Genomic DNA, 27267 nt, shown 5'->3' with positions numbered 1-27267 from the left:
TCTCAAAAAATATTCAATGATTATGCAGTGTATTCCTTGCATAAAGAAATGAAACAAACTGCACCTCCTTGTGGATTCATACAAAGTCCTCTATGATTTTATTTTATGCGCCACGACCACAATTTACATTCAATTTAACTGTTGTCTGTCCCTTAGTACTTTGAAATTTCTGGGCACTTAGTAAAATTGTTTGAACAGTTTTCTGCAGTAATTGAACATTTTTCAGGAAGAAATATATCGTAGATATTCAAAGTGAGGCCTGTAAGATTTGTGTGTAAATATAAATGTTTTGTGAAATTGATCCAGAATTTAATTTGATACTGATACAGTGTAAAAAAATAAAAAGGCAATGCACCGAGTAACCAGTTAGGCAAAACAACTAGAAGGACTAATATATTAGCCTTCGTTATAACTGGTTTGGAGTGCAAAAGTAAGGAAGTCTTGGTATAATAATGTAAAGCTTTGATCCTGTGTGCAATCTTGATCTCTCTAGTTATGAGGATATATTGGTCTCAAAACAAAAACATTGTTGGAATAAATGAGAAGAAGTGTCCTGATCCAAAACATTACCTATCCCTGTCCTCCCGTAATGCTGCCTGACCGGCTAAGTAACTCGAGCTCTTTTTTTTTTTTATTTTTTTTTGTAAATTACAATTGTACACAACACATATATCTTAATACATTTTTTGTACCGCTTCATTTTTTTTGAGCTTTAAGAAATTGTCTCAGTCAGTGCAACGTGATGTGTTATAAGAAAGCCCCTGGAATGAGTTTATTGAAGTACCAAGTGGAAAATAGACCCTAGCAAGTAAGACAGGGTAAATAGGTGGTTATTGTTGATTGGAGTTTGGGGAAAAAAGTCTGATTTGGATAAAATTAGACATACCAGTTTTCTACACCTTTTTTTTTAATAGACCTCATAGGTTGCAGGAGTAGGCTATTTGACCCTTTTGAGCCTACTTTACCTGCTGCTCAATGTGATCATGGCTGATCATCCCCAACCATTTGATATCCCGTTTTTGCCTTGGTCCCCATTTTTCCCCTTTAAGTATAAGCACTCTGCTATCTTTAAGAGCCTTATCTAGCTCTCTCTTGAAAGCATCCAGAGAACCTGCCTCCACCGCCCTCTGAGGCGGAGAATTCCACAGATGTCACAGTTGGAATCCTACCCAAGTTGCAATCCTTCAAAATGTTCCCATTTTCTCTCTGTCTCTTGGTGATGTTGAGCCTCTTATTTATTTAACCGTCTTCTTGAGTTCCTTGGCTTTGCTTGATGATGGTTTATTCAAAGGCATAGTGACTGGATATTTCTTGATACTGGAATATCGAGTTCATGGTAAACACTGCAAAACACTGCAAAAAAACTGTAAACACTGCAAAAAGACTGTCAGTAGCACCACTCAGTAACAACACCATTTATGGATACCATCATGCGCTGAATATCTCAAACGTGAATCCCAATCATTGTACAATGATACTCTGGACAGAGATACTGTGAGATGGAAGATACTTAAGTGGGATGAATAAGTTGGCTTTTACTTTCAAGGCCTTGTGCAAGAATTGTTACTAAACAAGGTATCATGCAAGAGGAAGCATGGCAGAAGGATTGGAAGGTTGTGGGAGATGCACATTCAAGCCTGAGAGGGGAGCACGAAGGAGGTTTTCCGATTTTGATCGACCTGCAAAAGTCAAGAATACGTTGAATTATAGGAGATAAGAGCTGGGCAAAATTAACATTTCAGCCGCACAACTATTAGCATATTTCCACCCCTCCCCCCCCACCTCCCCTCACCTGCCCATGTCCAAAGCCATCTGGGAAGCTCATACCCTTGTCAAGACAAGGAGAAACTCAAACCATGGATACTAAAATAGTAACCACTGATTGGAACTCCTCAAGTATAAGGCCTTTATTTGAGAAAAGAGGAGAGTAAATGGTAAGTCATACTTAATTCCTGATACTTTGGACAGTGGTTTGGGCAGGGGGGTTGGTTTTGTCTTATGATAACTTAGCAGACTAAGTGCACAAGCTTAGAAGAATGCAAAATGATCTCCCCAAAACGTGGAAAATTCTTACACAGCTTGATAAAGTAGACTGCTTTCGTCTGGCTCGGTTGTCGAGTCTCAATATGAGGACTGAGGAGTTGAAATTTCATCATCCCAAGGATAATGAATCTTTGAATTTTTGCTCAAGAGGGCAGTGGAAGGTCAATTGATGAGTATGAAGACAGATCATACAGGTCTTTAGGAATTAAAGGAATCAATGGATATAGTGTACATAAGAGGCACAAAGATAAAAGATAGGCCTTGATCTTATTGCATGTCAGACGAGCCAAAATACCTACTATTTCTTTGGTTCTTATAATGTCATGAGTGTTTCAGAAAAAAGGTATCAGTAGTGAAATGAGTGTCTAACTATGTGGCATCTTTTGCTCTTTACAACTAGATTCATTTCACGATACTCAGGGCACGAACTTTAAATTTCCGAATTTCTACGGGTACTAAGGTGGTTAGAGTTTCAGTCAACCACTTTGTTTAAAAATGAAAGTTGAAGAGTTCATATGCTCAGGTTTTTAGAACATAGCAAAGTACGGCACAGGAACAGGCCTTTCTGCCCAAAATGAATGTGCCAAACATGGTCTAGTTAAACTAGTCGCTCATGCTTGCATGTGATCCATATCCTCCCACTCCCTGCATATCTGCATGCTTATCTTAAAAACTTCTTCAACATTACTATTGTATCTGCTTGCACCATCAGTCCTGGCAGCACGTTCCAAGCACCCACCACTCTGTGTAAAAAATAAAAAAAACTTGTCCTAATATCCCGTTTAAATTTTCTCCCTCTGAACCAGGTTATGTGCTCTAGTCTTTGACATTTCTACCCTGGGGGAAAAAAGGTTCTGACTGTAATAATTGTTTGATTCAGCAGATGGCAGTATGAACGCTGTTTGGTCTGCGGAAGATTTAATACTGCAAACGTTGTCTTAAATAAATTATTATCAAGTAACTAGAACTCTCATCATTAATTTTATTATAAAAACGCCCAAAATGTGATTTTATCACTAGGATACATGATGGATATTTGTAGCAGTAGCAGGAAAAATAAATGATATTTGTTTATTAATTGGTGTAACAGATTGATCGAATGGACCATTTTTCCAGTCTCAGCGTTTTCTGCCCAGATATATTTTAATCTAATTTAGTGTTGTCATTAATACACATCAGGAAAAACTATTTTCGCCACATTTACCTTTTCATTTCCGTCTTTCATCCTCTCATATTCCTTCACTGTCCCCTGATCTGATCACTTTGACACCAGCTGACTAAGTGGAATATCTCACATTTGAGATGCAGCAGTTTTGGGCTGGCTTTTCATGGGACTCTTGCGCATGAGAATCTGAACTCTTGCACCCTCAATAGCTGACTTGCAAGGTAACCACATTGCTTAGTGAAGAGAAATTTATCCTGGATGACAGTCATCCGGTAACTGCTGCATAATTTGCATTTGTGGAGATAAATGAGGTAAGGATTTTGTTCTTCCTTCCCCCTTGCCTCCACCCCTTCTCAACATGACCATGCCTTGGTTGACTGTCCTATCACCATTTGTTTTCTAAGCTCATAAAGGACAAATAGCTTCATGGTGAAATTTCAACACCCTGTATTTGCGCCAGATTGGTGAATTGGCCCTTTTTTGCTGTCTTGTTCTTTGCTAAGATTTTATGATTGTGTTAGCATTTTTAATTAATGTACAACACATGCCAATTTCCCCTTGAGATATTGTGGTTCTGGCACATGTCAGCACATTGTGAAGTATTTTAAGAAGACAGTTGAAATTTAACCAAATGAACTGTTGGAAACATGCGCTGTTTATAATGATGAGGAATTGCTGAATCCTATTTACAAATTGTATCTTCCTTATTCAAGGCTCTGTCTGCTGTGGAAGATCTTGATGGTGTCTTGTCTAAGTCTCTTTTTTTTACATGCATCTCTATATTGGCACATTGGTCAAAGCAGATAACTCAGTCAAGCTTAAATATATATATCAAACCCAGATCAGTTTGTGTCAATGTATGAAAAGGGGGACATTGGCTGGAGTTGAGGATTGAGAATCCTGGCTGGTTTACAGTTATCCTTATCCAGGGGCACGGATGATTCCCATGACCCCTCGGGTCTCTAAGAACTGAGACTGGGAAAGATCCTGGTCGCAATGCAGAGTTGCGGTAGATAGTAGGAAATGTTTCCTCCAAGCAGAGATTTCTAATACTTTAGGGCATCAATTTAGGGTTGGGACAAGAGGTTTAGAGGGAACCAGAGGAAGAACTTCACCCAGAGAGTGTTAGAAATCTGGAGCGGTGGTTTGCGGCAAGTGTTCTCACAACATTCAAGAAGTATCTAGACAAGCATTTCCAACGTAGAATATGGCTATATGCTGAGTGCTGGTAAATTAGTTTAGCAATGGGATGCTTGATGATCAGATTGTGGATTCTCAGTGGTGCGGATAGTGGAGTCATTGCCTTGTAGCACCAGAGACCCAGGATTGTACCATCTCTCAGACAGTTACCAATCTCATAATCTCTGGTGATCTCCCCTCCACGGTCTGCAATCTTATAGTTCCCAGCCCTGCACTGTCTGCTTCTGTCTCCTTCCCAAAATCCACAAACAGGACTGCACTGGCAGACCCATTGTTTCTCCTTGCTCCTGCCCTACAGAATGCCTCTCCAAATACCTTGATATCACCCTACCCTCCCTTGTCCAGTCCCTTTGGACCTTCATCCAAGCCACCCCACATGCCCTTCAATTCTTCAATAACTTAACGAGGGTGAAAAAGCGTCCTGAGCCAAAAGATCACATTTCCATGTTCTCCAGAGATGCTGCCTGACCCGCTGAGTTCTTCTACCACCATCCGCTGATCCTTGTGTCTCTGTATCGTTTGTTATCAGGAGAGGTTATTATTGGATAATTTTATTGCTGTATTTTATAATTTTCTAAAGCCTTCCATTAGTATTCCCAAATGTACTTTCTTTTCACACTACCTGTCTGATGATTGCAAATTTAGAACTGCAATTTGATCCACAAATATTGTAATACTCGTGAAATTAAAAAATGCCCAGGCCCTATAACTATTTTGTAATTTCAGTAACTTGTTAACTTGCCAACCTAGAAAGCAAATATTTTCTTTGGATTCCAAAATTTGCATTAGTGGTGAATAGACAAGGTGATCTTGAAGCAGTGTCGTAGTCATCCAGCATTGAATCAGGCCCCTCAGCCCAAATTGCCCATGTTGACCAAGATGCTCCTTCTGCACAAGCCCCACCTCCCTGCATTTGGTCCATATCCTTCCAAACCTTATTTAACAACCTTTTGACTGCTACAATTGATCGATGGAATTTGAATAAATAGACTAAGATGATTGAAGCAAACTACCTGATCAGTTGAATATGTATCTGTGTGTTTCTCTAAAACTGTTCGTCATAAAGTCATGGAGGTTTACTTCAATTTTCTCATTGTTTCCAGCGCCATCTGGCTCGAACTAGCGGCCGGTGGAAAGATTCGCCTCGGAGGAACGTCGTAAGTGAACTGCAGGACGAACTGATGACAGTGCGTTTGAGAGGAGCCGAAACACAGGCTGAACTGAAGGAGGTTAAGCAACGAATGTTAGAACTTGAAACACAGGTATAAACGGTTGCTCTGGGTTTTTCCATACCTCAAAGCTTGCTTTGTAGTATTAATATAATGTAAATTCATGTTATTTCCGGTTTATTAATTTTCATGGTTATACTGAGAGTGCAGTAGGTTAGTGAGCGACCCACTTGCTGACCTCTGATTGCTTTCTCTTCAGTTTTATGTGACTCTCCCTTGTTATTTATTTGTGTCCTTGTTGTTTAACTAACTCAGAAAAGTTGCTGTCTGAGGAATTCTTGGCTTTGAATGAGAATTTAACACCGATGATAGCGGCAATGCATTTTGAAAGCACTAATGAGGCTCAGACATAAATTATGAATATCAAAGCCCTACAGTGCATTGAGGATCTGAGGTGCATCATGCTGTGCTATAGGATAGGATAAAGGATGGGTGTGATAGTACTAGAGAGGGTACAAAAGAGAGCAACCAGGATGATGCCTGGGGTGGAATGTCTCAGTTATGAGACCAGAATGGTGAGGCCAGGCCTGTTTTCCTTGCAGCAGAGGAAGTTAAGGTACAATTCTAAGGTACATCAAATTATGATGGGTATAGATAAGATATATTGCAGGAATATTCCATTTGTCAGGAGGACATAAAACCTAGAAGACCTAGATTTAGGGTAAGAGGTAAAGATGTAGAGGGGTATCCTTTTCCACCCAGAGAGGGAGTTCTAGAGCACTGTCAAACTGGTGGTGGTAGAGTCACTGACAACATTTAAGAAGTGTCCAGAGGAACATTCAAAGCATAGAAGACTGTGGGCCAAGTGTTGGATGATGGGAAGCCCATTGCTCAGGCCCTCGGGGTGCAATTGCATCTCAGACTTTTCCAGACCACAGTTCATCATTGAAATAATATACCAGTAAACTGTTTCTTGCATTGAGATGCAAGAAATTATTATCCAAAGCTTTGAAACACATTTAGTTGCAAAGGGAGTTGTTCACTTAAATCACTTCAAGAAGTTTGCACATCGTGCGCTGTTCCTTCTCATGATCTGCAATGAACATTTCAAATAAATGACCTTCCAGCTGAACTGGGGCAAATTTGAGGTGAGCAGCTTTTAAATTGCAGAGAGGAGGGAATCAGAAAATGAAAGGGAGAGTCTGCAATAGGGCGGAAGTCAGGAGATGAATGGTGATGAAGGAAGGGTGTAAAGTGAAAGAGGCGATTGAACAAGGAAGGGAACAAAAGGTTAGTCTGGAGGAGGTGTTAATGAGTAAAATAATTATTTGAATTTACTGGAAGAAAACACTGAGTTACTGAAGTCTGAAATGGAAATGTTGATTGTATTAATTATCAACGCCTGCAACGTGCCTTTGTCGGAAGGCTGCAGCACCCTGGAGTCGAATGTTGCCTATGAAGGCAAAACTAGAACCATTCAAAAACTCATGCCTTGTCAGATTGCCTTGTTAATGAGACTGAAGAGTCTCAACCCGAAATGGCTTTTACCGAATTCCTCTATTGCATTCAGTGAACCAGTCTGTTCCCAAATGCAACAGATCTACTCTAGAGGGCACTGAATTCAAGCTGACATTCAAAAGGGGGATATGTTTGTTTGAGAGCCTGCTGAATTTTACAGCTACTGTCCAAAATATCGTTAACTGAAAAACGTCTTGACCCGAAAAGTTACCCATTTTCTTCAGAGATGCTGTCTGACCCGCTGAGTTGCTCCAACTTTTTTGTATCAATATCCTTTAAGTATTTCTCCCTTGTGTGGAAAAAACTATAGAGTATGTGGAAAATCCTTGTGGAGAGAAAGCATATAAATGCTTACAATGACAACATGTTAACAATATTTTTCTATATTCATAAGCATGTGAAATGGAAAATAAATTTAGGAAAATAAATTTGAACGTTTGTTTCTTTTTTTTTCTAATTTGTCTTTTACCTGTTTTTAACCTTGGGAAATATCAGAACCAAATCAGCAGTAACCAGTTATGTCGAGCAGAGAAGGAATGCAATAGTCTACGTGAGAAGGTGCAATATCTCACAGCCCAGAATAAGGGACTACTCACTCAGTTAAATGAATCTAAACGGAAAATGGCTGAAATGGACTGCAAGGTACAGTATGTTAAGTATATGGTCTGCTGAGTGAATCAGATAATAACTGTAATTCTGCCAGAAAATATTTTGCCTGCAATTTATTTACCAAGTTCTGCATAAATTTGAGGAAGAAACTGGAGGAATTAACATTTTGAAATGGTTGATAAGAGAAATTGTGTTTAATTTTAGAAAGACGTGCTCTTAATTGTAACAGCTTTCTTTTTTAAAAAACAATGTACTGTATGTACTTTAGCTAAATTGGTATGAAGAATGCAATTATCTGTGTTCATTTACCACCTTGGTATAAACTGTGTTCAATGTTGACAAATGATACAGCAACTGTCATAAAAGCCCCCTGCCACAAAGCAAGCTGGTTTGCCAGCATTCTTCATGGAAACCAGAGTTCCGAGGAAAACCCACGCAGGTCACGGGAAGAACAAATAGACAGCTCCCGTAGTCTGGGTCGAACCCGGGTCTCTGGCGCTGTGAGGCCGCAACTCTACAGCCGTGCCATCGGATTATCCAACCTGCCAACTGGCTTGCTAAAGATCGAGGAGTGGTATGCATTCTAGTTGCACCCCGAATCGGTCTGGTTGCACATAAGCTGGTTCAGTAAATATACATTAGAATGGCTGACCAGTCAATTCCCAAGATGGACCATGCAGTCAGGCTTCCTTTTCTTCAGCTGTATAGCTTCCAGCAAACTGCTGGTGCTGCTGTGGTCATGGTGCACCATGAAGGGGTCCAGAAGCAGCAAACAAGTGACAAGTAATGGAGGCAAGGACACCTCCCCATTCCCCGCACCACAAACTTCCTTGATGGGCTTCAGCAAATTATGATATCAATAGATCTTTCACTATTTGCAACACTCCCTGATTATCAAGGACATTTAGGAATAATAAAACTTTAAAGTAAATGCTATATATATTAAACATTATTTGAAATCTATTTAATCAACAAATTGAAGTGTTTAGTTTGAAGATACAGTTTAGTTTAAGGAAACAGATTCTTCGGGCCACCGAGTCCGCACCGGCCAGTGATCACCACACATTAACACTATCTTATACGCATTGGGGACAATTTACAATTTTACCAAACCAATTAACCGACAAACCTCTGTATCTTTGGAGTGTGGGAGGAAATTGGAGCTCCCGAGGAAAACCACGCTGGTCATGGAGAGAACGTACAGACAGCACCTGCTGTACGGGTTGAAGCTGGGTCTCTGACGCTGTAAGCCAGCAATTCTACCGCTGCGCCACGGAATTGTACAACCTGTCAACTGGCTTACTAACTGATAGAGGAGCTGTGTGCATTCTGGTTGCAAACTAGGGATGTCATTTGGAGATCCTGTCGGTCGATCTGGCTCAATATTTAAGTGAAAAGGCACAAACCACTTTTTGTCTCTTTTTAGCCGAGTCGACTGTTTTTCTGGCTGGTGTAAAACTGAAGGCCAGATATGAAGTGGCCTCATTCAAATTCTGATTAGTTTATTGTCATAAATTCCTTGTTCACATGAATCTCAGAGTAAATAATATGCATATAATAATAATATATACACCTGTGACAAGTCCAAAACAGCAGACTGGTGCAAGATTACAGTGCAAAATCCGAATTGAAAATTGAATTACAATAACAGACTAACCAAATGAAATGGAGCTCAGTGTTAGTCTGTAGCAGCACCTCTGGGAATGGAGTGTGTAAGAGGCGTTTGGTTCAGGAGTTGGATAGCAGGGGGAAGAAGCTGTTCTTAAGACTGGTTGACAGGGCTTTCAAGCTCCTGTATCTTCTCCCAAAGGTTGAAGAGGAAAAAAAGGGAATAGCGAGGGTGGCAGGCATCCTTGACGAGAGTTCCAGCTTTCGTAATGTAACGTACTGTGAAGATAAAATGGATGGGAGGAATTAACAAAGAACATGATGGGCGGGGCTGCGTTCACCACTCTCTGCGGGTTCTGACGGTCAAAAGCAGAGCAGTTGCCAAGCGATGTGTTCAGAATACTTCCGATAGCGCATCTGTAGAAGTTCAAGGCAATCTTCATGGACATGCCAAATCTCAGACAGTGAAGAAACTACATATGCTGATGCACTTTCTTGTTCGCCACAGTCATGTGAAGGGACCAGGTTAGGTTGCTGATACGGATGTCTTGAAACTTGAAGCTGTTGACCATCTCTCCAGCAGCTCCGATGATGAATGCACGGTGGTGTTAACCCCCTGGCTTTCTTAGGTCAATAACCAACTCATTTTCATCATACTGATGCTGTAGGCCAAGTTATAGTCCTGACAAATGACACTAGTTTTTAACACCAGCTCCTTCCTGTACTTCGTCTCACTGTTTGCATGCCTTTGGTGTGTAACCTCCAGGACTCTTGTGTTCAGTCCAGGAACAGATGAGAATATATCCGCAGTTCCGGCTAGGTATTGGTGTGATCCTGGCCATTATTTGAGTGTTGAGGAATTGTCTAGATGTCATCTGTGTTTAACTGAAAGACAAAGTATGCATTTTAATGTTCAGAATTCATTTCAGTCAAAATATAAGAATGTTTTAGATAGAATGAGAAAGCTAGCTAAAAATAGGAGGGGAATAAAATTGGTAAGGAAAACTTAAAAGGAGTCTGTGATTTAAAATTATTTAATAAGTATGTAGATGAGAAAACTGCAGATAGTCTGGCAGGGAATGTAGATGCAGTTCCTGAACCTTCAAATGAATGCTTCCAACCAGTCTTAAAGCTTGTTCGGACACTGCATTGGCATTTAGCATTGTCCTTTCAAGATCCCGTTCTGACCAAATCATTGAGTTGTCCAGCACAGAAATAGGTCCTTTGGTTCAGCACGTCCAGGCCAACCTTTTTGGCCATCTACACTAATCCCAATTGCTCACATTCAGTCATCTTGCTCTATGCCTTGCACATTTATGTGTATCTAAATGTTTTTTTAACCGTAGCAATTGAAATGATTCCACCATGTGAGCTTGTGTTTCCTTGATTATTCATATCCAAGTCAGTTTACAACTATTTATTTTTTGCAAACTGTTGGCTATAAATTCTATGCACATAGTTTAGATTTTGTTTTAAGTATGTTACAGTAACTATAAAACAATCTTAGAACCAGTGTGAATGTGTGGTCGATGGTCGGCATTGGTGGGCCGAAAGGCTCGTTTCCACGTTGTATCACTAAACTAAACTTTTCGTTAAAATGATATCCAGAAGTCGATACTAATTCCAAAAGGCAGAACAGATTACCATATCAATTGCAAAATGCAAGGCTTCTCCTTTTGAGTTTGATCGGGTTGTTGCACTTTAGTCACTTGTGTACATGAGCCTTCATGTCTTGCCCAATCCTCTTGAGAGTATCTTCAGTTTGCAAGAGCTGCAGTTTAACATTGTTCCGGTGTATCCAGCTGTAGTCAAAGCCAGTATCTACACTCTCAACTGGTATCCCCTTCAAGGAGATTAAATTATGCAGCTGCAAATTTATGTATGTGGAAAAGCTTAATACATGAATTTTACTGCCTAAAATGTCTTTTGGTGGTTATAAAACCACAATCTCAGAAATTGCAGTCGTTTAGATGTTTATAAGATTGTAATAACTGCAAGCCTCCCTGATTTCCTGAGGTTTAAATACATTACTTGCTCCCCATAATCACTTAGATGAACCATTGAAAATTCTTGAGCTGATCTAGTAAAAGAAATAACATCATAAATGCAATAATAGCAAGTTATTTCCATATGGTTGTTTCTGAAAAAGAAATACTGCTCTGAGGATAATTAAATTAAATGTAAGGTAACATTCTCCTTGCAGGTGGTTTCATGAATGGGTTATTTCACAGCGACAGCTTTAAAATGTTTTGTGTCAACATTTATTTTGTGTCATTATTTAATTATTTTGAGTATATTCGTTAACTACAGATTAAGTTGGCTCTTTAAAAAAAAAAAAATGTCAAAAAAGGATTTCAACCCAAGATTGTAAATGCCCCATAATATTTCTGAAAGCACCCATTAAGTTGAAATCAGAAACTGCAGGTTACCAGAGCTTTGATTTTGATTTGAACTCAGATTTTAATTATTTTCTTGATTGTTTTACAATATCAGTCCAAGGAAGGTTTATGGAAAATTGTCAAACATCTTATTCAGATTGTGCATGTATGTGATTATATATGAAGAAACATGATAGATTGTTCATTTTTCTTTTGTTTTTTTTCTGCCTGGTTTACTTTTTAGTTGGGAAATTATCACAGCATTTATTCTCAGCAAGTTAATTCAAACAGTGAAATGCTATTTCCTTATGCTTGCAAAATATTAAAATTTTGGTAATTTCACGTGACAGAAACTCTATTTGTGTGCTTGAGTATGTTATTTATCTTTTAAGTGATAAATTTTTATTTTAGAATAAAGAAGACGTGATGGCAGTAAGACTTCGGGAAGCAGAAAGTATTGCAGCTGTGGCAGAACTTCAACAGAAAATTGCTGAATTAAAAATGCAGGTACCTAAAACTTTTTTGTTTTCTTTTCCCCCTTGGTTGCCTGTCTGCATTTTACTTGTTCGGAAGTGTTCAGTTATAGTTTCATGAATTCTGGAGATTTGCACCTAGTTTAACATCGATAGTCTTGACAAGGAAATCACTTGCTGATGTTGAAGTTTTCTTTAGTTGATTGTCATTATGTGTCCGCAGTTGCCGATACTAAATCAATTGACTAAACAAAATCAACGTATATTATATCAGAGTATCCTGTTGGTCCTGTATGCACACAATAATATCAGGTGGTTTTACTGAACCAGTAGAGGCAATGTGCTTGTGATTTCCTGTTTCAATAATTGTTTCACATTTAGGGGGATTGCATTTTGTCAAATGTAGAGAAGCACTATATTTAAAAAAAAAAAAACAACATGAAAAATGGTGAAAAGGCCATTGTACCAAAACAATAACACTCCAGATGTTTGTTTAATAGAGGGGAACAAATTAATATCATAGCAGTATTGCTCAATGAGAACTCATTCTTGATTTTTTTTTTTGATTTTTTAAAAAATCAGTTGAGTGTTATCACTTTTTATTGCTTATTCTTTTTTTCCTATGCAGATTGACATGATAACATTGGTTTTAGAAAATCTTTCCAGATGTTACAACAGGTGTGTTAGCATTCTGTTTAAATTCAGACGTTTTTATGGATGGAAGGCGGAACCAAATTTGATGAATACGTTTTTTAGCTTAACAAGAATGTAGTTTATGGTTTCATTTTTATTGTATTAAAAGCCTGATGATTGAAGTAATTTGCTATTAACATCTCACTTAGTTAACAGCAGTCAACCTAGCAATATTCTGTTTGCATACCAAATGCCCTGCATTATTCCACTTGTGCAAAACCTACAGAAAATTGTGTTTATTGATTGGTCTTTATCCTCCTCAGAAACGTTTCTATCATTCGTTCCTCAACCAGTCATAAATGACACGAGCTGTTCGTCTTGCAAAAGAAATTGAATGGGTTCCAATTAGTCTAGTGTGAATATATATGTGTGTGTGTGTAATTCCAATATTGGGGGCCAGTGGGGGGGGGGTTCTGGAGGGCTAATATGGATGTTGTGGGCCGGTGACTGGTTTCCAGAGAGCTAGTATGGGCATTGTGGGCCGAATGGATTTTTGGGCTGGCAGCTTGGTCACTCAGGCCTGGTGGGCTGGCAGCTCAGTCAGGACCTACAGTCCTCTTACTATATGTTAATGCAGGTTGGGAATGGGTGGAAAGCAAATTGGTTATTTTGTTTTGGATTTGTTTATGGATATGTCTATTCTGGAAAAACAGTATCACATTTAGTCTTGTGTAATGCTTCTCACGATGGAGAGATCACTTGGAATTATAATGTAATTAAGAAGGGGTCCATGTCGCACATCGTTCTGGCTAGCTCTCAATAAGTTTGTTTCATTTCCCCTGCTCTCTCCTACAGTCCTGCATATTTTCTGTTCATAGATTTATTCCCTTTAGAAGGTTTCAACAGCATTTAATATCCAAAGCTTTTAAAATTGAGAAAATTTCAAGTTCGTGACTAAAATAATTTTGCATCGTGTTGCCTTTGGATCTGTAATCAAACAGATAACCGTACCTTCTGGTTATCTGTTTTAATTGGCAGTTTATTTGGCTGCCCTTGGTATGTAGGCCAGTGGTAGAATCTGGTGTTTGTTGAGGGGAATGGGAAAGAGGGAAGAATAAAATATGATTGATGTACATGGGTGATCAGTGCAGGTTCAGCAGGCCAAAGACGTGGTTTCTGTGCGCCGACTCGTTGACTTCTCCAATAGCTGTATTCAGTTGTTTAATCTGGTTGTCACTATTCCTACAAAAGAGAATACAGGTAATCGATGGGAGGTTAGGGTTATTTCTCTCAAAACAAAGTAGACTGGGAGGGACTTAATTAAGGTTTGTAAAATTATTAGAAGATTGTCTGTGTGAATAGGAAGAACATATTTCTCCAGTGTCCATAGATTTATGTTGATTGGTAGAACGGTAGAGGAGAAAAAAAATCCCCCAAAGGTGGTGCAGCCAAGAACTTGCTGCTAGAAGGGCAGCAGAGACGGGAACCCTCACTGTATTTAAAATGCACCGAGATGAGCACTCGGAGACATGGAGGCTACAGATGAAGAGCTAGTAACTGGTCTCTTTTGAAAGACCAATCTGAAGAACGGTCTCGACCCGAAATGTCACCCATTCTTTCTCTCCAGAGATGCTGCCTGTCCCGCTACTCCAGCTTTCTGTGTCTATCTTCTTTTGAAAGAGTATTGTTTTAAGAATTGTTAACAGTAAGCCAACTTTTTTCATTCAGAAGTTACAAATATTCAAAGACTGGTAATGGAACTTTTTATTACAACACATAGTTTATTTTAGAAAAGCATTGACATACAATGCACTTTTTTCAGACACCTAAAATAATCTGGATCTACCATGAAATTAGCGAAAGAAAAATGGGGGGGAATTATAGTTTGTGCAAAACCAAAGTAATGTGTCAAAACTTGTTTGAAAGGTGGAATCATTGTCTAAATATTATAACTACTGTTATAAAAGATTTAAGAAGGGGGGGAAAGATTTAATAGGAAGCCGAGGGGCACTGTTTTCACAGTGGTTATATGGAACAAACTGCCAAAGGAGTTAGTTGAGGCAAGTACTATCATGGCCTTTAAAATAAATTTGGACAAGTACATGGATAGAAAAGGTTTAGAAGAATATGGGCAAAAGACAGGCAGGTGGGACTAGTGTCGATGGGACATCTTGGTCGGTGTGGACAAGTTGAGCTGAAGGGCCAGTTTCCATGCAGTTCGACACAATGAATCTATGATTGTTAATTGGTGTTGGATCAAACAAAGCGTTACTGCGTAGATTGAAAGGATCGTTCTGATTTGTGTGCGGTGTTGCAAGTTCTGTTTCGGTAGGGGTAGAAAACCTGGTACAAACGTTGAAAAAAGGATAGTAATCCAACGCCATAAAAGAAGGAAATACAATAAAGCCAAATTGTGTGCATGCTGGAAATCTAACTAAAATAGAAAAAGCAGGAAACACGCAGGTGGGGCAGCGTCTGTGGTGAGCGAAACAAGATCAGTCTTTCAGGTTGCTAACCTTTCATCATAACTATTCACTGTAAATATGTTGTTTTTGTGCAGCGTTAGTAATGCTTAAACATGAAAAGATGAAGGAAGTGTACAGGAAACCATGTTAGTGCACACCCAGATTTGTTTTTCCATATAACGCTTTTGGTGAGGATGACCAATTTCAAAAGTAGTGATATTGGCCCATCATTAACTTTTTAATCTGATTATGCACTTGTCTGCATTTGTTCCCCTCCGTGCGTTAAATACATTGGGTAGAAATGCACAGTTTGCACCTTAAGTCTGTGCACCCACACAAGTTCTTGAATGAGTTAAACTACAGAAATGATAGATTTAAATCAGTTGGTTTCCTTACCATTCAGGTCATTGATAAGTCATTCTTCAGAATTATGTCGTCATTTTCATATTCTGAAACCACAAATACCTTCTTTCTCGACTTTTTTGAAAAGTCAATGAATTTATTTTTGAGATATTAAAGAAAACATCACGTTACAACTGAATCTTTACAATATGAATTGAAAATCAAAATATATTTCAGAGTGATTATATAATTATTTCCTGACATTAGTTTAAAAGAAAGCAGAAATTAAATTTTACCAGATGCTCTTTGCACATCGGGCAAGGAATGGGAAAGGAATGGAGGGTTGTGGTCTGAGTGCAGGTAGATTGGACTAGGGGAGAATAAGTGTTCGGCATGGACTAGAAGGGCCGAGATGGCCTGTTTCCGTGCTGTAATTGGTATATGGTTATATCGCAGAAAACATGATGTTGCACAAACTCACCAGTCAGTTAGTTGGAATGGATTTCTGCGTTCCTGTGATGTTTGTTTGTTCTTGAGGGATTGTTGTTAATGTAACCCCAATCCTAAATTGGGGTTACATTATTTTCCCAACTATTTCGGATCTAATACTCAATCGCTGAATAGATGGTGAAGGAGATTGTTTGCTGCAATCCCTACACCAGCACACAGGATCTCAACCTTGCTGAAAAGCTGCACTACACATAAGTGCCCATCCCTCAGAATTAAAAACCGTTTGATGAGACCTATCTCATTTTTGTCTATAACCAACAAATTGAAGGATCAAACCCTTTTCCTCTATCTTGGTCATATTATCAAAGCAGGTTTGCTATGGAAAAGATCTAGCTGCCAGCCAGGGGACACTACTAATCCAATCCCCCAAAACAACTACGGAACATTATTTCCCGATTGGTCTGAGAACTAGTCACCTTTTCCATCTGTCAACCAACCGTTAATGTTCTCTTAAGTATTTTTGCAAAATTGTGGCAACGCAAGAATTGCATTTCACAAATGATATTGATAGTTTGGTGGCTTAGCGCCTCATCATTGACCTATGAGAAGGTAATAACATACATGTGGTGCTGGCTTCCTAAAAGCCTTCCTGCCCTGTGTGAAGACAACAGCAAGTGCTCTCTGATCTCTGAGCAGTCTAGTGTTCTACCTCAGAATGATTTAGAATCGCCCACATGCAGATGGTTCGATTGCAAGTTGACACTATAATGATTTTCTTGGGACTGCTTTATTCATCTGAGTAGTTGCCAACCCTGTGTGGCATCACATCTTGCTTGGTGCTCAAAGATCACTTGGCAAGATTCAATTCCTGATTTCTTTCTTGAATTGAGGGTGAAGGGGCCATTGTATCTGTTGTTTGAGAGACATGAAGAAAGTATAAGAATTGAATTACTTCAATTAGGGTGCGGCAGAGAATAGGTGTGAAACCAAATGGAAGTGTTGAATTAAATTATAAGCACTAGTGTGGATAAGATAGACAATTAATCAGAAAAGGAAATGGAGGAAATAGAACTTGGGGGAAACCCCTAACTTGGTGGAAAAAATGAACTATCAGCAGCAACACAAAAATTAGGAAGGTGGGTTATTTTAGGAAAGATTTGCGTTTAAATTTAATTCGAAATACAAGCTTTGATGGAAAAAAAAATAACTTTAGGAAAAAATTACTAGTTAGAATGGAAAAGTTTTACAAATCTTTCAGTTATTGTCAATGTTCCAGTCTTTACTAATTATGCATGGTATGGCTATTTAATGTCCTCGGAGGTCTTAACACACAGAAACAGGCCACGCCAGCCAAAATGCCCGACTAGATCCATTTTACTGTGTTTGGCCCTTATCACTCTAAATCTGTCTAATCCATCCACCTGTCCAAATGTTTTTTAAATGTTGTTTTTCTACCTGCCTCCAACATTTCCTCTGGCAGCTCATTCCATTCACACATCACCTCCTGAGTGGAAAACATTGCACCATCGGTTCCTTTAAATATCTCGCCTCTCACTTTAAAGCTCTGCCCTTAAGTTCCCCATTCCCTAATGCTAAGAAAAAGCTTGTACACTTACCCAACCAATGCCCCTCATGATATAATACATCTCTATAAGATCTCCTAGATCTATTATATCATGAGGGGCATTCGTTCCAAGAATGAAGTCCTAGCCTGCCCAACCTTTCCTTGTAACTCCGGCTCTTGAATTCTGACAACATCCTTGTAAATATTATTTGGACTCTTCCCAGCATAATGGCATCTTCCCTATAACTGGGTGACCAAAACTGATCACCGTACTCCAAGATTGAACTTACCAGTATCTTGTGCAGCTGCAAACATAACATCTTTACTTCTATACCCAACCACCTGATTCATGAAAGTAAAGGTGCCAAAAGCTGCCTTCACCAGTTGTCCACCTATCGACCTATGGTGTTAATTTCAGGGACTATGTACTTATACTCCTGATCCCTCTGCTTTACCACACTTCCTAGGGCCCTACTGTTCACTGTGGAAGTTCTATCCTGGTGTGACGTCCCAAAGTGCAACACCTCATACTTATCTGAATTGAGCTCCATTAGCTATTCTTCGGCCCATTTGGTCCAGCTGATCAAGGTCTTGATAGATGCCTCCACTGTCTACAATACCACTTATTTTAGTGTAATCTGCAGATTTACTAACCGTGCCTAGTACATTCTCATCCAAATAATTGATATAGATGACAAACAACTGTGGACCCAGCACTTGCCCCCGAGGCACACCATTTGTCTCGGGCCTCTCTAGTCTGAGAAACAATCTTCCACCATCAATCTGTTTCCAACTATCAACCCAATTTTGTATCCAATTAGTGAGCTCTTCCTGAATCTAATGCAAACAAACTTTCCAGAGCCTTATCAAAGAATTTGCTGGTCCATATAGACTGTGCGAATTTGAGGGCAGAGCCGTAGACAATGTGATCACCCACTTACAAAGCCATCCTGACAATCTCCAATCAACCAGTCTAGCATGTATGTCTTATACTTCAGCATCCTTTCCAGTAACATACCCATCTCAGATGTCAGGCTGAGATGGTTGTACATTCAGTAGACAGAACCCATAGTTTATGGACTGTATTTTTTTAACGGAAATTTCCTCCCCGTACCCAGTACTGGATGTCTCTCATGCAACACAACTGTTAAGAGATGGTGATACTGCTGTAGAGCTGTGGAAACTGATCTACAGTTTCTTATGCCTGTGAAATATTGTCCTTTTGAAGGTGACCTTGAAAATTAAATTTATGTTCTTACCAAACTGCATGTTCAAGAACAACTGTTAATCAAATTGTATCTTCAACAAAGTTTTATCATTAAATCCATGACGACTAAAAAATCAAGAGAAACCAATTCTGTTTTATAGTAAACTTCTAATATATAGCCTGCAATTTAGACAATTGTTTTTACAATATTAGTATGACCATCAGGCTCTGAAGCACAAATATTTGCATTGAAAATGGTCGTTGTGAATTTATTAAGACAAGTCTTTGAGCTATGCTATTCAGGTTTGTTGACCTATTTTTTGGTGTTGTTAATCTCAGCATTTTACTCGGCAGAATATTTTGTTAACAAGAAATACTATTGTAGAGTTCTTTGGTTAAATCATGAAGTTAGTTTTTTTGCTATAAAATTGCACCTAACTGTTTTTGATTAAATAATTGTTCCCCTATGTTACATGCAGTGATTTATTATTTATATATGCAAGTGTGGTATGTCAGGGGAGCAAATATATTATTTATTTCAATTGGGTAAAAGGAACATTTAGTCTGCAAGAAACAATAGAAAAACACTCAATCCACTGTTTCAGGAAAGATCTCATAATTTTTTTAAAAAGTCCTTTCAGAGGTGATGTGCATCACTCCAGTGCTTCAATCTTAGTACCGTGCCACTAGAGCACGATAACGTAATGTAAGACTTGGCTAAGCAATACAACAAAAGATATGATGATATTGATGCCACTCATTCAGCTGTCGTTCAGAGTTCATTACCCCCAGTGATTGAGCTGCAGTGCGTGCATGCTAAATGGATCAAGCTCTCTGCTGCAAAATTGGCTTAAAGACCAGCTTTAGTTTATGTGACACGTGAACAATTGGTATATGAATTCTACAGGCTGAGCAGAAGCCAGCATCAAAACGAGAAACAAAGGCATGACTTTTCATGAAAGCGGCAGAGTGACACAGCAGGTACAATGCTGCCTCACAGCGCCAGAGACCAGATTTGATCCTGACCTCGGGTGCTGTCTCTGTGGAGTTTGCATGTTCTACCTGTGATCGCGTGGGTCGCTAATTGGTCTCTGTAAATTGTCCCTCGTGTGCAGGGAATGGATGCGAAAGTGGGAACTAGTGTGAACAGGTGATCGATGGTTAGCGTGGACTCGGTGGGCCAAATGTCTTCTTTCCATGCTGTATCTCTAAACTAAACTTTTCTTTGATTCTGTTACTTCAATTGTGAAATGTTTGGGGGAATTTTATTTTACTTAACTTTAAAATCACCCCTTCTATATCCCGTAGCTCCGCTCTCACTCCCCATCCCCCCCCCCCCCCCCCCCCCCCCCCCCGTAACTCGTAAGGACAGAGTCCCCCTTGTCCTCACCTTCCATCCTACCAGCTGTCACATACAACAGATAATCCTCTGACATTTTTGCCACCTCCATCGGGATCCCATCACTGGCCACATCTTCCTATCTCCTCCCCTTTCGACTTTCCGCCGAGACTGCTCCCTCCGTAACTCCCTGGTCAATTCGTTCCTTCCCACCCAAACTACCCCCTCCCCTGGTACTTTCCCTTGCAACCGCAGGAAATGCTACACTTGTCGCTTTACCTCCCCCCTCGACTACATCCAAGGACCCAAGCAGTCTTTCCAGGTGAGGCAGAGGTTCACCTGCACCTCCGCAAACCTCATCTATTGCATCCGCTGCTCAAGGTGTCAGCTGTTCTACATCGGTGAGACCAAGAGCGGGCTTGGTGATCGCTACGCCCAGCACCTCCGCACAGTTTGCATTAACCAACCTGATCTCCTGGTGGCTCAGCACTTCATCTCCCCCTCCCATTCCATATCCGACCTTTCTGTCGTGAGCCTCCTCCATGAGTGAGTCCCACCGCAAATTGAAAGAGCAGCACCTCGTACTTCGCTTGGGCAGCTTACACCCCAGCGGTATGAACATTGACTTCTCCAATTTCAGGCAGTCCTTGCTTTCTCCCTCCCATTACCAGCTCTTCCACAGCCCACTGTCTCCGCCTCTTCCTTTCTTCTTCCAGCCCCCCACCCCCACATCAGTCTGAAGAAGGGTCTCAACCCGAAATGTCACCTCTCCCGCTCCATAGATGCTGCCTCACCCACTGAGTTTCTCCAGCATTTTTGTCTACCTTTGATTTTTCCAGCATCTGCAGTTCTTTCTTAAACTTAAAATCAATTCTGATAGGTTTTGAAGCAACAGGAAATCTCAATTAGAATTAAACCGTAAGACTATTTTTCAAGTTAGATGCATTAAATAACACTTGACATCAAACTAACCTTTTTCTGCATTAGCCTTATCTTGTTATATCTGTTGATTATTCATTACCAGCTTTGAAACTGGAAAACCCCGAACATTTGGCAAATTAAAAATCGGAAGATCTGTAAGCTATGATGTATAAATAAGAAAAAGATTTGCACCTTCTGATTCAACTAACCTTTCTTGGCATAAAATTCTATTTTATGGAATTACAATTTGCCTGGGCTACAAAAGTATAAGTTTCATTTTACTGGGAGAAGAAAATGGTGACATATGTGAGAGACTGGTGACATCATTTTGGAGTAGAAAAGGGGTCAATAAGAGGTCAAACGAAGGTTTCCTCTCAGTCATTACAAAAATTCAAATCTGAACCTTTACATGTTAGCCACAAAATGTGTCTGAGTGTATTGTATGACTAAAGCAATGAAGTTTCTACAGTTGTGTGGCTTTCTGTTTTTGTAAACCTCTACCACCTTTTTTCTAATTTCATAAACCATATTTTTTAGGCAATTAATTAAATCAATTTTACTGTTGCTGTTAGAGTGGATAATTGGCTGTGGTTGACCCCATGAAATACCCAGAATGTATACAGATCAGAATTTAAAATATTTTCGATATTAGTCCCAGCCTTGATTAGGCTGTGGCTTTATGAGTTGTGCCAGTCTGCTGCCCTTCACTCGAGTGCTCTGCAATCTGTTACTATTCAGATTACATGTTTATTTTTATTTTCCTGCCAAAGTGGACAGTTTCACATTTTTCCACATTATACTCCAATTTCTAGCTCTTTCCCAACTCATTTAATTTGTCAAACTCCCTTTGTGGTCTATTTTTTGTTCCCAACACCTTTTATTTTCCTCGCTAACTTAGTCATCAGCAAATTTTGCAACCTTGCCTTTGGTGCATTGGTCCGAGTCATTTATATAGTTGAAGTTGAAGCTCCAGCACTGATGTCTTAGCAGATCGCTCATTAAACCGTGCCAGACAGAAAAGAGCCCACTTGAAGACAATTTCTTTATAAACCAATTGTAGAACTTCCTGCCCTTTTGTTGACAGCAAGCAAGGGGAATAACTTCATTTCAAAATGCTGAAGAGGATTCTTTTGATGCTACATTATTTCCAGATGCAGTTAAAGAAATGGTTGGAAGATGAGGGGAGACTTGATAAAAATATGTAAAATTATGCGAGGCATTGATAGAGTAGGCAGTCCGATCCTTTTCCCTAGGATGGAAATGTCCAACACGAGAGGGCATAGCTATAAGGTGAGGGGGGTAATGTTTAATGGAGATGTGCAGGGCAAGTTTATTTACACAGTGGGGGCCTGGAACACTTTGACCAAAGTGGTGGTGGAGGCATATATAATAGTGGAGTTTAAGAGGCATTTATATAGGCACATGGAAGTGCAGTGAATAGAGGGATGTGGATCATGTGCAGACAAATGAGATCAGTTTAACTTGGAATCATCTTTGGCACAAACATAGTAGGCCGAAGTGCCCTTTCCTGCGTTGTACTGTAGGGCTGCCAACTCTCATGCATTGAGCGTGAGAATCAGGCATTTTGACAAATTCTCACGCTCTCATGCTCATCACAAATTTCTCAAGCTCTGAGAAATTCTGTGATAAACAAAAATTTCAAAACTCATATCAACTGCAAGGGCCACGGGTGTTGGAGAGCCAGGGCCAAGGGAGGGATGGAAACAGAAGCAGCGGCTGGGACAGATAAGTACGGGCAGCCGGGGCTGGCGAGTGTTTGCCGGGCTGGCGAGTGTTTGCCGGGCTGGCGAGTGTTTGCCGGGCTGGCGAGTCGCTCGCTGCAGCTCTGCCCATGGAGCAGCCTCAGTGCAAGAGTCCCGGGCCATCGGAAGCAATGCGCCGCTGCCGTGAGAGTCTCTGTGCCGAATTCGCCCAGGTGACTGGCATGGATCAGGCTGCGGCTCGGTGCATCCTGGAGGACAACCAGAGGCTGCTGGAAATAAGTACCAAGCACTGGGTAGAAATGGTGGAAGATAGTGGCCTTCAAATAGGAGTGGCTGGAGAAAGTATCCTGCTTGCCTGCTAGATTTTTACTTACGTAACTGCAGGAAAAATGTTCCCGATGTTGGGGTAGTTCAGAACCAGGGGTCACAGTTTAACAATAAAGGGTAGGTCAGTTAGGACTGAGATGAGGACAAACTTTCTTCACACAGAGTTGTGAATCTGTGGAGGCCAATTTCAAGAGGTTTTCAAGAGAGAGTTGCATTTAGCTCTTGAGGTTAGCAAAATCAAGGGATATGGGAAAAAACAGGAAAGAAGTACTGTTTTTGATGAACAGCCATGCTCGAAGGGCCGATGGCCTATTCCTGCACCTATATTGTACGTTTCTATGCTTGAGTATATGTCAATAAAACGCAACCACTTGATTGTGAAGCATTCATGCATGGTGGAGAAGTAATGTAGTCATAGAGTGATACAGCGTGAAAACAGGCCCTTTGGCGCAACTTGCCCACACCCGCCAACATGTCCCAGATACACTACCTGCTTTTGGTCCATATCCCTCCAATCCTGTCCTATCCATGTATCAGTCTAACTGTTTCTTAAATGTTGGCATAGTCCTTGCCTCAACTACCTCCTCTGGCAGCTTCTTCCATACATCCACCACCCTTTGTGTGGAAAAAGTGACCCCTAAAAAGCTTCCTCTTAAAAATATTTAAAAACAAAAAAATTGAAATCATACTTCTACAAGGCACTAAAACATGATTTTAATAATCAAATTTCCCCCCCCCCCCCCCACTCGGTTTCTCCACTCCCTCGCCGGTACCCCAAGGCCAGTGATCAGCGATCACTCAGCCTCCCCACTTTCAAAAACGCTCCACGGCCCCCTGGTTCAGACAGAGAGCGCTGCCAGATGTGAGCGGGGAGCTGAGGCCAGTTGTCCGTAATGTCTGAATCCCATGCTCAGCGCTTCATGTTTCGGAGTTGGCTAATGTTATTGATATGTAATTAGCCTGATTTTTAATTAGTTGCCAAAACCTTAATTTGTTAATCTGGAATATCCAGGGGGATTGGATAAGTGTAATATTAAAATGACATGCAATGTGTCAGGCTGTCTGTCACAACATAACCCATTATTTCCTTCAGTTAAACATTGGGAAGGTAGCACTATTGTCATTTGCCACTGAACTATTATGTTTGTTTACCTCACTACTGTCTATTTCTACCCCCCCCCCCCCACCCCCCGCAATTCCTTTGACAGGTTGAATAGAAATGTCCCCAATCTTGCTGTTTTATTAATTGAACATGTAGATGGACATCCTCAAGGCGTGTAATCAGATGGAAACTGATTCAGATGCCATGTTTAAGAGCTTGTTCAAAGAAGGGGCATATTTTAAAGGAGTGACAGAGATACTTGCAGGGGAATGGGTGAGGAGGTAGTCTTTAGTTTTAGCTTGAACCAGGACATCTGAAGATTCAAAGTTTAATATAGTAATTGTGCTGATACTGACTCCAACCAACCACGTAATGAATATCATCCATTCTGGAGGTTTTATTTTTCTGATACCATTTAAACTTCACTTGGATTTCAATCAGTTCAATGTAAAAGTAATTGGGAATGGGGAGCATTTGAACAAAAATTTGCCCTCGGTACATATTAACTGTAATATAATAATGTATGCATGTTGGTAGGTGCAATCAAAACCAAAATATTTTTATCATTGTGTTATGAATACCACAGAAAATATTATGTACTCTCAAGATCACATTTAATAGAATAATATTGCTTAAATGTATAGTAAATGGACTTTGCATTTTGGAAAAGTCCCAGCTGAGAGGAAGACAGCAAAATGAAAATCTTGGGGGTGAAAATGACTTCAGGACAGTTTGTTAGGAAAATTAAGGAAATGGTAACAGAATACTTGTACAGCTGAGTGAGTATAATTTTATGGACGAGAAATTGTGTTCAACCAATTGATGACATTTGACAAAGTAACTAGCATGTTAGATAACAAGAAAGCCAATGGATGTAGAAAATTTTGTTATACAAAATTTGGTCTGTGAAGTGCCCCATAAAAGATTACCGCATTAGATAAGCACCTGTGGACTTGAACGCAATAGGTTAAGTCCAGGGGGGCAGATGTGGGACTTTATGTGTGGGTCTGATATTGTCAGTGCAGAGGGGCTTGGGAGCAAGGCCAAGTGTGCATCCGGAGTTAAGGTCTGGAATAGTACTAGGTGTGCAGTCAAAGCTGGGACAATGGGAGTGTTCAGCACTGGGAACCTAAGCAGGTAAGCAGCAATGATCAGGGTGGAATAGGGGGCCAGGTGTACGGATGGACTCGGAGTCAGGAGTAGTACCAGGGGTGCAGTGAGACCCAGGTTGGTCAACACGGGCCAAGTGTTTGATTATAATCTGATTTCGGTACATGAATATTCTAAGATCAAAAGCTCTGTAACAATGGGGGGGGGGGGGGGGCAGCACCCCACACCCCCACACCCCACACACCCCACACCCCCCCCCCCCCCTCCCTGGGTCGCTATGCTCCCTCAGGCTTGGTCTCTCGCAATCTCTCACTCCCAACTCTCACCCAATGTTGGAAGTCCTGTTGTACTGTATCATGTTCTATGTTGGTTTTGGGGCAACAGACTGTTTGCCAACCATCATACCAAGAGTAGTGGAGAAGATGGTGAAATGAGGATGCTGTTGATCTAGAAGCAATATGTTTGCATCCTGTATGGACGTTTTTCTACAATAGGTTCTGCAGATGATGAAATACAGCAACCTTTCTGTATTGTACAGGCAAGAACAAGTTTTCCACTGTACCTCGATACAAATGGTAATAAACTAAGCAATTGACCCAGTGTTATAGAAAATCATGTTAGAAAACCAATGGGTCAAAAGGGGAACTGGAGACTTTCAGGCTCAAAACAGAACTTTTTTTCCATGTAAGAGTTTTCAAAAATAGATTTACATTTATTTTTGTTACTGCAAACTAAAAATATCAAAGGCTATGTGTTACATTGTTTAATAGAGTACCACTGCATGTGTCTAAAAAAGCAATTGCTTTTCAATTTCGATGATCATGTATGGTAAAATTTTCTGCTCTGACAATGTTGTGTGATTACTGCGGGAAGGTGACATTGAAGCCCAAGACTGTTTTACTGCATGACAGCATTTTTCTCTGCTTGTCAAATTCCATAGTAACTTTTAAGTCGTTCTCATGTATGGGAGGCTGCTGTATTTTGCACATTTTCTTTTTGTGTATTCCAATTCCAAAATTATTAATTTAAATCTCTATTCAGGTAAGGAACTACTAATAACTTTTTATAGTTATGATTTCTATGAGCTGCCTTTGCAGCACACAGATTAAAATTACCCAACTTTTCTTAAAACTAGTCTTCACCTTACTCTTGAGTGGCCATATAGCTAGATTGGAGTCAGTTCTTGAACGTGCAGCAGTTTATCCTGATTGCAGCCCAGCCAACTATCCGAGTGTTTCCATTAGTTACTCTCCTGGCAAGAGGACGTCTTCTAACAGGAGTCCAGGCCCGGCCAGCTTCCAGTGGGAGACTCGATTGGACCAATGGCCTCCTAACAGAATCATATTTTTTAAAGCGAGCCCATTCGATTCAACAAATCTACACTAACCTTCGGGTCAATCCCATTGCCCCACCTATTTCCCTGTTACCTATTCTTTCTCATTTGCTCATTAGCTCCCCTGATTTTTCCTACCGCCCACCGGCACTATTAAGAGGCAAGTTAACATACCATCCAGTGTGTTGCTGGCAAACGGGAGGAAGTGCATGCACCTGGAAAAAAGCCCACATTACCACAGGGTTAACGTGCATACCCCACACACAGCAGGGTAGGTCAGGATCAAATTCCGGTCACTACAGCTGAAAGGTAGCTGCATGACCAGCGTGCTGTAGCATGACCTGCTGCACCACGGCGCTGTCCCTGCATGAGTCACTGCTGTCTTGGCTGGAACACATTTTCATCTGGTGATTCCTTTGCCGATGAAGCATTGACAGTTAAGAACACGCCTTGGGTTGCAATTAACAAAAAAATACGGTGAAACCGTTTAGATGTCTTCAAGATATTCTTTTTGTGTTTTGTGCATTATGCCCAGAGGACTTCCACATTCCACTTGGCTAATCAAGATTTGAATGTGCAAAGCTAGG

The 27267-nt window shown here is 40.3% G+C and overlaps 1 protein-coding gene across 4 annotated transcripts in view; it reads left to right on the top strand.

The window, feature by feature from the left end:
* evi5a (ecotropic viral integration site 5a) overlaps nucleotides 1–27267 on the top strand; it is a 131055-nt gene that overhangs the window by 81929 nt on the left and 21859 nt on the right. For all 4 annotated transcript variants that reach the window (XM_055641411.1, XM_055641410.1, XM_055641413.1 and 1 more), the window contains 3 exons: nucleotides 5512–5670; nucleotides 7591–7737; nucleotides 12102–12197. In XM_055641411.1, the coding sequence (XP_055497386.1) occupies nucleotides 5512–5670; nucleotides 7591–7737; nucleotides 12102–12197 (402 nt within the window). The remainder of the gene's footprint in view (nucleotides 1–5511; nucleotides 5671–7590; nucleotides 7738–12101; nucleotides 12198–27267) is intronic.

This window comes from Leucoraja erinacea, chromosome 10 (assembly GCF_028641065.1).
Source record: "Leucoraja erinacea ecotype New England chromosome 10, Leri_hhj_1, whole genome shotgun sequence".
Classification (NCBI taxonomy): domain Eukaryota; kingdom Metazoa; phylum Chordata; class Chondrichthyes; order Rajiformes; family Rajidae; genus Leucoraja; species Leucoraja erinaceus.
The sequence above is the reverse complement of the archived record's forward strand: the minus strand, read 5'-3'. Positions and strand labels throughout refer to the sequence as shown.